Source organism: Dipodomys merriami, unplaced genomic scaffold, assembly GCF_024711535.1.
Source record: "Dipodomys merriami isolate MVZ:Mamm:240054 unplaced genomic scaffold, mDipMer1.0.p SCAF_36, whole genome shotgun sequence".
Lineage (NCBI taxonomy): Eukaryota > Metazoa > Chordata > Mammalia > Rodentia > Heteromyidae > Dipodomys > Dipodomys merriami.
The window spans coordinates 11,498,067-11,509,606 of NW_027205159.1; the positions used below are offsets into that span (position 1 = coordinate 11,498,067).

General features: G+C 39.9%; 2 gene segments (V, D, J or C); both read left to right on the forward strand.

Moving 5' to 3' along the window:
* Nucleotides 1-636: 636 nt before the first annotated feature.
* On the forward strand, nucleotides 637-1,357 carry LOC138804248 (immunoglobulin kappa variable 2D-29-like). The segment is given in 2 exon segments: nucleotides 637-661; nucleotides 1,008-1,357. Coding segments are annotated over 2 exon segments (375 nt in total).
* Nucleotides 1,358-5,202: 3,845 nt separating this feature from the next.
* On the forward strand, nucleotides 5,203-10,096 carry LOC138804194 (immunoglobulin kappa variable 1-9-like). The segment is given in 3 exon segments: nucleotides 5,203-5,251; nucleotides 5,374-5,652; nucleotides 9,583-10,096. Coding segments are annotated over 3 exon segments (516 nt in total).
* Nucleotides 10,097-11,540: the final 1,444 nt, after the last annotated feature.

Sequence of the window (11,540 nt, forward strand, 5' to 3'; positions counted from 1 at the left end):
CTGTCTTATGAAGAACATCTCTAACAGTTGTTGATAACTTGCTAATCAAAAGTTAACTTTGTTTCAGTGATGTCAGATTAACTTGATTAGGTATTTGATTTCCTTACCTAGATCAGACCACTGTAGTATTAGATAGAAGTCCTGAGAAACAATGGCAAATAAAGTCTGTGCACAGTATCTTTCTCTAGAATAACGAGAAGTGGGCCAATCCAACTAACCCTTCACCAAGACTCCCCTGGACACACATTTCAATGGAATTGGGCCTCTAGTGTTTCAGGTTGCAGGGTCAAGTACACCACATCCTCCCTGCAGATCCAGGCATCAGGGGAGAGGAGTCCTTCTACCCACTGCTGGAGCCAGCCTGGTATTTGTGGGTCTTTTCTTCAAACACAGAAGAAATTTAAGTCACTTTCTTCACAAGAGAGATGCCTTTGTCCACCACTTTATTCTTCTCACACTGCTGCACCCTCCTGCTGATTTGCATAGTGCTCCCCAAGGAGGACTGTCCAGCCCTAGTTTGACATAAAGGCTCATCTTGACCTTGACTTCACTGATCAAATCTCCTGGATTCCCAGCTAAAATGAGACCCAGAACGGGTCTCCTAATGCTCAGGATCACTGGTAAGGGCAAAGGGACATGAGGATGGAAAAGGAGGTTGAGGGTAAGCCCTCAGGGCCACTGGTTCTTGTTTGTATTCTGTTCATGGGTTAGATGCACAGAACTTGTCCTCTATAATGAGGCAGGTGAAGTTAATTATATGAGAGTGATGAACATTCTAGATGGAACCAGGTCCTGAGCTTTGGTGACAACTATGACAACTGTGCAGTGGGTACCATACATGAGATCTAGAACCTCATTTATGCTTTTTAATATTTGTATATGTTTTGAAATATTGAATGGTTTTACGATAGAAGGGAAACCAGGAAAAGGATTGGGAATTAATATATAACCACAGAAAAATTATATACCACATATAACCTTGGACTTTTAATTTACTTTAATTTCAGGATCCAATGGTGATATTGTAATGACTCAGACTCCACTCTCCCTGGCTGTCACCCTGGGAGAGATGGTCTCCCTCTCCTGCAGGTCAAGTCAGAGCCTCATAGATAGTGATGGAGATAGCCTTCTGTATTGGTTCCTTCAGAAGCCTGGCCAGTCTCCACAGCGATTGATCTATTGGGCTACCAACCGAGAATCTGGGGTCCCAGACAGATTCAGTGGCAGTGGATCAGGCACAGATTTCACACTGCAAATCAGCAGGGTGGAGGCTGAGGATATTGGTGTTTATTACTGCATACAAAGTATACGTTTTCCTCCCACAGTGATACAGTCCTTAACAAAAACATCTCTGTAGGGCTTGGCCCAGCTGTCCTATTTCAAAGCTTGTCTGGAGAGCAGCATAGCAAATTCTCTGAACTGCAGCAGTAATCTGACTTTGGAGGACTTGACAGAAGATGTCATACCAGAGAGCTTGTCCAAGTGGGATCTTGGATTACTTCAGCTTCCAGGGACTCCCAGAACCAGAATTTATAATGTTACTGCAAAAGTCAATTTATCTCTTATTACTAAATGTGAAAGTCAAAGACAAAAATCATCTACCAGCAGCATGCCATTTCTATAGTTTGGAGAGAATTACAGAGTCAAATCCCATGCAGAATGACTCAAGAATCAGTAGTAGCTAGGAATTGAAGAATGAGTCACAAAGCTAGGCTTAAAAGTGAGATGGATTTTTGAAATAGGAATGTTACTGAATATCATCAAATAAATAGAATATGTTGGTTAAATACAAAGAAAATTAATTATATGTCTCAGATATTAAAAACTTTTTGCTTAATCAACTCATGATTCTGAAAGTCCCATTATTATCATTTTTTAATTGTGAAAATACCATACATAGGGGTTACAATTACTTGTGCAAGGTAATGAGTACATTTCTTATATAGCATTGTTGCCTCCTCCTTACCATCCCTGTCCTCCCATCTCCCCATCCCCACAACTGTTGTAAAGTTTATTTTTCGAAATAACGTCTTGTACATCTCATTGTTGCAATTGGTCCACCCATATCCATATTTAAACAATTTTTTTCCTTCCCCTCCCCAAACCATACCAACATCAAATACAGTGAAAACAGAGGTCTCCTTGGCACAAGCTCATTTTTTTTTAACAAAGCTACAAATTGAAGTGTGACACTGCATAAGGCTACTATGTTCCATGTCTGTTTCCTCTGGTCTTCCTCTTATGGAGGCCTTTTCTCACCTGACTCTTAGAGGTTAGAAGATTATGTTCTTCCCTTCCAAAAATCTACCAGTAACTGGCAAACACACCCCACAAAGAGCAAAGGCTTCCCCTGAGACATGAGTATGTATTGGATTTTCTCTCAGAATATGCATAGACCACTCAGACATCCAAAGTAGACCCCTGCTATTTCCTTCAGCACAAGCATCATCTTAGGAAAGGACTATCCTTAAAAGTTTCTCTATTACATTTAAGTTCTCCTAATCCCTCTGTCACTGATAGATCTAAAATATCTCTACTTCCCCTGGTGGTAAAACATGAAATAGCCTGACAGCCACAGCTGTGCTGGGAGAAGTTCTATACTTACTGAGTTCCAAACAGACAGAAAACATTTATAAAATTATCCACTGACTATATCATGAGCTTTACTAGGGAAGCATTTGAATATCTAAAAGAACCACAAACCACACAGAGAGTTGTTTTTAGTGCCAGGGGCAGACAATACTATTGAACAAATGTTATTTCTGGCAATGCGCCCTCTCTGCTCCTGCCAACACTCCATGAAGCAAGGCGATGTCAGGTGAGACAGGGCTTATCCATGTTTGTCCTGATTGACCTGAAACTCTCCATATTCCTTCCTGTGTCTCCCTGAGTGATTAGGATTACACATAGGCAGTGTCTGTGGTAGAAACAGTCCTTTCATCTCAAATAGGTTATATTTGTATTTCACAGAATGTCACTCTCTATCAATGTTACACCTTACATCTGCAATAAGACTACTTTTAAACAGAACTTTGAAGGCATTTTATGAAAACGAATAAACACAAAACATTCTGCCCTCGTTTACATGGCAGCTAGCCTGTGAGACATCAGTGACACAGTGACCCTGAGATCCCTGTGTGCAGATCAGCTTCTTACACTATGCACACAACAGATCTTTTGTTAAAATAAGTTTTTTTATTGTGAAAATACTGTACAGAGGGTTTACAATCATATGAGCAAGGTAATGAGTACATTTCTTATCAAGCATTGTTGCCACCTCCTTTGTTTTTCCCCTACCATCCCTGCCCTTACATCTCCTCAACTACATTTCCCTCTCTCCTCCCTCACCCCATGCCTAAATTATAAAGTTCATTTTTTGACATGGTGTCATGTACATCTCATGGGTTAACCTGTATCCCAATTTGAACAATTTGTTTTTATCCTTTTGCTCCCCAAATTATACCAACATCAAATACAGTCAAAACAGGGGTTATACCATGGGGAGCGTCATACAAAGCTACAAGAAAATTACATGATACCTGTTAAATACTTTAGAAACCATTGCAAGGAAGAAAAAAAAACACCTGAGTCCCTGTCGTGGGGTTCATTTCCCTGACCTTTTCTGCTTGTCTCAGATATATACTAGTTATTGCAAATAAGGGAACCCATGGTAATTATGTTTCTTTGGGCCTGGCTTACTTAACTTAATTTATATTTTTCTAAGTCTTTCCATTTACTAACAAATAGGGCAATAACATTCTTTCTGGTGGAGGCATAAAATTCCATTTTGTATATATACCACATTTTCTTGATCCATTCAACTCCTGAGGGGCATCTGGGTTGGTTCTGTATCTTAGGTAGGGTAATTAATGCTGTATTAAAAACATGTGCTGGTAGATTTAGTATCATCTACACAAGAGATCTTTATGTTTATGATTTCTACCTGAGACCCAGGGCATAACATTCTTATTAAACAAATTGTTTTTTTTAAATTAAATTAAAATTTTTTATTGTGAAAATACTGTACAGAGGGGTTACAATAACATGGGCAAGATAATGAGTACATTTCTTATCAAGCATTTTAGCCTCCTCCTTTGCTTCCCCTTCCCATCCCTCCCCACATCCCCCCACCCTTATTACACAAATTGTGAAGTGGTTGATCTCCACTCTCATATCCACTCTTCTTTCCTCCTGAAACACAGCCATTCCTAAAATGTCTTGGTCTCAAACCCAGGTGTGGGGACGTTGTGTGCACCAGGAGTGGATGTTTATCAAAAGACAGGTCCACCTTCAAAGTTCCTCTAATTAAATGCAGGTAAATAGAAGTTTGTTTTTTTTTTTACAGTTTCATCATAGCTTCCTTTGGCTTCGGAAGTATCATATTTCAGGCCTGAGATACATCACAACTGGGGTTGAAGTTTGTGAATCTCTCAAATCCAGATCCACATGCAGTTCATTTAGTGAAGGATGATGAGGAGAACTCTGACTTTGGCAGGGATTTTCCCTGTGTGTGAGCTTCTGACTTTGAGGAGCAGTGTTATTTTGTGTGCCTGAAGCAGCTGCTTGGACTCACAATGATGAGAGGTTGATTCACTGTCATGGCAATGCCCTGCTAGTGGCTCCCCAGATGTGACATCCTGCACTAGTGTGGACAGTGTCTCCACATGCTGGTCCTGATGTGGGAGCCTTCCTCACTGTGCTCTGACTTCACTGTCTGTGGCAGTTTTTCCTTGCTTCCCATGCTAAGGATGTGTTCTCCATTCCTTGTGGCTTCATTGCCTTGCTCACCCTTTACTGTGTTTCCTTTCATCAAATCTGAACCTGCTGTGACCACAAGTTCTAGCCTAGTTACTAAAAAATGTTATTCTGAATTGGAAGAGACGATAGCATAAGAACATGAAGGTTTATGAAGCAGAAAAGACTGAAGTAGATGTGAGTTCTTGGTTTAGGGAATATCTTATCTTTAAGGGGGGTCTTTTTGGGATATTGATAGGAGACAGGAATGTTACCTGAGAGATTTGGAGACTGCTAGCTCAGAAATTCATGAAGATCACCAAGCTACACATTTAGCCATGTCTTGTAAATCTTTCCAACCCTGCTGACTTTCCTGTGCCCTGAGCACAGCCCACTGCCCTGAGAACTTCTTCAGAGGCTGCTCACACCCTATGCAGGAGAAGGTTCCACTCAACAAACAGCCTGGACATGAAGGCCCCTGCTCAGCTCCTGGGGCTCCTGATGCTCTGGCACCCAGGTAAGGAAGAATAATGTGGAGATTACTCTTCTCATATTAACAGAGCAGCTTGAGGCTTCATGGAAGTATTTGGATAATATCATTAATTCAATGACTAATTGTTTTAATGTTTCCAATGTCAGGTGCTCATTGTGATGTCCCATTGACCCAGTTGCCATCCCTGTCTACATCTCTGGGAGAGAGAAGCACCATCACTTGCAAAGCCAGTCAGATCATTAGCAATTATTTACATTATTACCAGCAGAGTGCAAGGAAAGCTCCAAAGCTCCTGATCTATTTTGCACCTACTTGGCAATCTGGGGTCCCATGGAGGTTCAATGGAAGTGGATCTGGCACAGAGTTCACTCTCAGCATCAGCAGCCTGCAGCCTGAAGATTTTGCCACTTACTACTGTCAGCAGGGTAATTAGTTACCTACCCCTGTGACACCAGTCATAACAAAAACCTCCCAGGGAAGCAGAAGTGAGAGGCTGGGCTGCCCCAGATGCTTACCCTGGTGCTTCCAACTGCTGACAGAACATCTCAGATGCAGCCCCCATTTTTTAGGTCACTGGAAAGCATTGGGAGATAGGTTCTGGAGTCAATTGCATACCTTAACTGTCTGTCCTCCTGCTCATTCCAAGCAGCACACACCTGACACTGCCTCTTCTGTGACTTACAAAGAACACTGCTCTGTACTCATGTATGGTCTAGTCTGTCCTAAAATTCTGCAGTCAGTCAATAACGAAGCCATTCTATATATGTCAGGACAGGATTTAAAGGCAAGGAAAAATACATTGTGAAAAGCATTTTGAAAACTACTTTATTTTTAAAGAAAAATAGTCGTTAAAAATTTTTAATTGAATTTTGGATTTCCATGGAATAATTTTATTTGAAGTACAATATGATGTTTGGGGATGCTAAATAATGTAATAAACAAATGAGTTGAGTACCTTCAACATTTATCAACTTCCTCTCAGGGAATTTTATTTCCAGCAAATGTATTTTTTAAAATAATTTCAACTCTCATGTCAAAATATACAACATTTTAATCTAGTTCTCAGAAAAATTGATTTGATACTGAGTATCATATAATTGTTTTAAACTTTCAAAAGTAGAGTGGAAAAATAAGTTTTTAAATAACTTCAGGAAATATCAAGAAAAAATTAACTAATACTTTGTATCAGGGTTTGGAAGTTTTAACATTTTTTTTTTCTGGTGCTTGATCTTAGAAGTGTTATTCAGAGAGCAGATAACAAAAGCACCCTTGGCTTCTGGCCTAGTTCACATAAATCCAAACTGAAGCATGGAAATAAATATATGTGAATAAATAAAATACATTTAAGACACTTGTGGAGTCATGCACTAGGTACAGTTACATAGTGACCCATATTATATCTATATTTATCAGACATTTATCCTACAGACATACTGAGAGTCATAAGTTCACATTTAGTAATTAACATGCATTCTTACACATGGAAATGTATATGGAAGGGAGGAGCTGGATTGGGAGGGATGGTTCAGAATGATGAAAGGCTGATAGGTAAAGAAGAATTGCATTTATAACCTCATATGTTTAATGGAAATCATTTTATACAACTCCTTATAGATATTAAAAATAGAATTTAGGACATGAGAGGCATATGTATCGAGTTCTCACTTGTCCACACTCTCACCTCTGTCCAAGTTCCTTGCATATTGTGGATCGATAGGATTGAGTCCCTTCCACCTTCCAATCTTATATGTGATTAGAAGATGTCCCATCTCATTCAGAATATAAACAGGAAAGCAGAGAGGGAGAGCAGTGCTGGGAAATGTATTTCCTGAAGAGACTGTGGTGATGGGAGCCCACAGCTGATGACCCAGTGAAGTCACCTCCCAACTCTAAGAATATGTCCACTAGGGCATTGCCCAATACCAGATACACACATGACTCTTCCTATTAGCAACTTGTAACTATAGCAAGACTTTCAGGAAGTCTCAGGTCATGGAAAATGAGATATTTTCATGAAATATGTAAGTGACCATTCTCAAATAGAAATATTTCTTGACAAAAAGGAAGCAAACACAACTAAACATGTATGTACTATTATTTTCTTTCCTACTCAGAAGGTGTACAGAATTCAGGATCATCAATAGCATCTCCCAGAGCATGTTACCAATACAATATTACAAATCCACTTCACATCTACTGAATGTGAATCTGCATTTCAGCAAGTTAACAAGTAATCTCAGTAAGGATTAAGAAGTTGTATTTAGAAGAAGAAAAGTATCACAGGTAGAGAGATGCTTTTTACTCCTCAATTAGAGTATTATGAGCACTTCTATTTAAACCAAATTTCCCTCTTTCTCTATATCTCTCTCTCTCACACACACACACACGTGTGTGTATACACACAAACATTACACACTATTGTCAGTCCTTTTTTTAACAAAGTAGCTGACCTAAACTCTGAATAAAGAAGAGTTTGTTTAAGTCATAGTTTTAGATGCAGAATGTCCCTGATGCTGTGTCTTCATCTGTCTTTACTCTGAAGACTCTCTTGCATGTGGTACAATATGTTGTGTTAATAAAGAGAGAACCAGTTGTAATTTGAGCTGGCCAAGCCTATGGTTTTGTTCAATTGATAGCAGGTGACTATTATGAGAACTGCCTCACTGCATGAGAGTATCTTTAACCCTCTGATGAGCAGTGGGTATAATCTCCAATCCCATAATATAATCACTTCCCACAAGTCCCTCTTCCATTGGCCAGGTTCATCCATTGGGGCAGCAGTACAAACATCCTTCCCTCAGGTGAAGTAGAGACTAAAATCTCTGAGACAAATAAACAGAGACTGGTTAAATTAGATTGGGACTGGAGATATTTGTAGATTTTAGGTTAATTTAAGATAATCAAAATTATATATATATATATTTATATATAATTTCAAGTAGTTACACAAAATGGTCTCACCTCAGTATGTCAATTGATAAGTACACCATATTTTGATCCTTTTACCCTTCCTGTACTCTCCAGAGGAAACTTTAAGAAATCCTTTGATTAATTTGCTGTACAAATACATTGTGGAAGAATGACAAGATATATAGTGAATTTAAAAAACTGTTACACTGAATTCATACTTTCAAGTGTAATCATTTTTCTCATTACGTTAAAAGACCATTAGGGTACTTAGAACCTGCAAGAGAAAATTTTATCATCCTTGTCAATTCTATACCCTCTATCTTAATATGAAAATGCTGGCAAACAGAGATAAACTGGTAACTATGTTATGCCTCTTCATCTAGCTAAACTCTGTGCTTTTATTGGTGAACTGATTTGAGAACCAGTGCTGCTGATGCTTGACACTGTGTCTTTCTCTAGACTAGATGAGGGAGGAATGGAGGACCCACGCACAATGTCCATTCCTTTCCTAGAGTCTCTCCTGGACATAAAGCTGCATATCATTGGGCCTCTGATGCTGTTTTAGGGTGGTGAGGGGATGTGCATCCTGTTTTTCCCTCAATTCCAGATATTATCAGTGGAGTCCTTCTTTCCATGCTAAAGGCATCATGGATTTTATTGGTTGTCACCAAATATAGAACAGATCTGCTGCTACTTTGCTCAGAAGAGCAGGCCTTACTTCCCTGTGACTCTTCTCACACTGTTGCCCCAACCTGGCTATTTGCATATTGCTCCCTAAGGAGGACCTTCCTTTCTAAGTCTGAGATAAAGGCTCAGATCAGAACTTGCCTTGACCTGTCAAAACTCCTCATTTCAGTCCTAAAAATGAAGTCCTTGTTTCAGCTCCTGTGGCTGTTACTGCTCTGGATCCCTGGTAACAGCAAAGGGGGATGAGAAATGAGAGTGGGGTGGCAGGGTGAGATCTGAGATTCCAGTTGTGCCCTATCCATGTGTTAGATGTGCAGGTCTTGTTAATCATGATGGAGTAAGTGAGATTTAGGTCTGCAGAAGGAGTGAAAACCTGTGTTTGGTGAGAATAATGTATTATGCCTAGAGCCCTATTTATGCTTAAAATTATCTCTATTTTTTCACTTTAATGAGCATGGAAGTTAGGGAGATGCCTTTTCCTTCTTAATTAAATCATTTAAGAGCATTTCTACTCAAATACCCCATTTCTCTCTCTCCCCCTCACACACAATCTGTATTAGTTCATTCATAAAACAAGTTTCTTTTCATAAGCTCTGAATAAAGAGTTTTGTTTAACTCACAATTTTAGATGCAAAATGTTTTTATTATAAGCCAAACCATGGAATATTAATAATAGGTAATACATCAAAATAAAAATAAAAAGCATGTCTCTGTATGTTTGTGTATAACCTTGCACTTCTATCTTATTCTAATTTCAGGATCAAGTGGAGATGTTGTGCTGACCCAGACTCCACTCCCCCTGCCTGTCACCCTAGGAGAGCCGGCCTCCATCTCTTGCAGGTCTATTCAGAACTTTCTATATAGCAATGGAAACACATATTTGAAATGGTTCCTGCAGAAGCAAGGGCAGTCTCCACAACTCCTGATCTATGAGGTTTCCAACTGAGAATCTGGGATCTCAGAAAGATTCAGTGGCAGTGGGTCAGGCACAGATTGCACATTGAAATGTAGCAGTGTGGAAACTGAGGATGATGGGGTGTATTACTGCTTTCAAGCTACACATAATCCTCCCACAGTGATACATCCCTGAACTAGAACCTCTCCTCTGGCTGGGTGAGCAGCCCTCATGTGTTGCTGGTCTGGGAACCAGCAGAGAAGATTGTCTGAATGAGCTGAGGAGAAAGATATTGTGATCAATATGACTGGGTGGACATGAAGAGCATATGATAATGGGATGACTTGCAAACTACAAAGAGCAGGAGAAAATCATGAAAGGATAAAGACCAGGAGACTTTAGGTAAACAATGAGGTATCTATTGAAAAAAAAATATGTGTCTCTTAAGTAGTACTATAGAAAATGAGAGATATAAGCATCAAGTATCTTCTATGATTTTATTCCCTTCATAAGGAAACTTATAAAACTTCCATCATGCACATGGTTTTGGCCCATACATACAGTCTATGTTATGTTTTCTGTTCAGAAGCTGGAAGCCCAGTTGTACTTTGTCTAGCATCTTCTCTGTTTGTCCCCAAACTCTGCATAAATATCAAGGCCTTCACAGAGTTCTCTCACTGGTTCCTCATTGAATCAAGCTTGGGCTGATACAGTACTGGACTCTGCACACTGGTCTCTGGCCTTGTGTGTTCTGGGGATCTGGCTTTACTTGAGAGAGTAGAGTACGAAGAAGTCATGTAATAGTGTTCAGAGGTCACAGAAATCTGATACGGAGCCCTTGTATCTGTCTTGTATTCTGTCTTGTATCTGTGTCTAGATTCTATTGACAGTTTTATGGGTCTGAAGTGCTGTATATCTTTTAGTGTCTCTAAGACAGAAAATCTCCATCACTTGATGGACAGAAACAATTTTGGAAGTGTCTGAATTTTTCTCACATGCTATGTCAACCTGGATGCAATACATCCTCCAGCTGGGTTCAGAGCTGTGGGATAGACCATTGATTTTCAAGTACCAGCATGGTTGTTCTAGTAATAAGGCTTGTGATCATGATCCCGAACTGGGCTGTCAGCCCATCAATGTAACTGTAAGAGGATCAGACACATGCATCCATGGGACCAGGCAGAAGCAGGCAAGCACAGGAGAAAGAATATTATAAGGTTTATTAGAGAAGCCGTATTTCCACCAAGTGGTAGCACATGGCCTCCATCACCATCCAGATAGCAAGAGGGTGTGAGGGATAGGAAGTGAGGTAAATGGGAATTCAGGTGGTGCCACGCCGACTCCAGTGGAGTCTGCTTAGCATGGGAAACCATCTATCAGACCTAAGATAGGGGCTTCAGAGACCTATCTCTGAGTTTTGGGACTTCACCAAAGTCTACCTCAGAGAATGGGGCTTTACAGAAACCTATCCAAGTTTTGGGACTTCACTGAAGTCTACCTCGGAGAATAGGGCTTCTAAGAGGCCTACTCCTGGAAAAAGGCTGGCAAACCCCTGGGAAAGATGTGTTTCTGTCTTTCTTTCCCTCATAAGAGTGTCTGTTAATCCTTTACTGCTTCTACTGCTTTGTGTACTTGCTCATTGTCAACGTTCCTTTATTCAAAGCTCTTTCTTAAGAGTGTTGATGAGTGTCTTAAAAAATATGACGGACTCACCAGAGTTAAGTGCTAACCTGAAACCCCTCTTCTGGAGGCTAGGAGACAAGTTATAAGTAAATATAAAAGTATTGGGGGTTTCACAAAGTCACTTCAGCAGAAGGAATT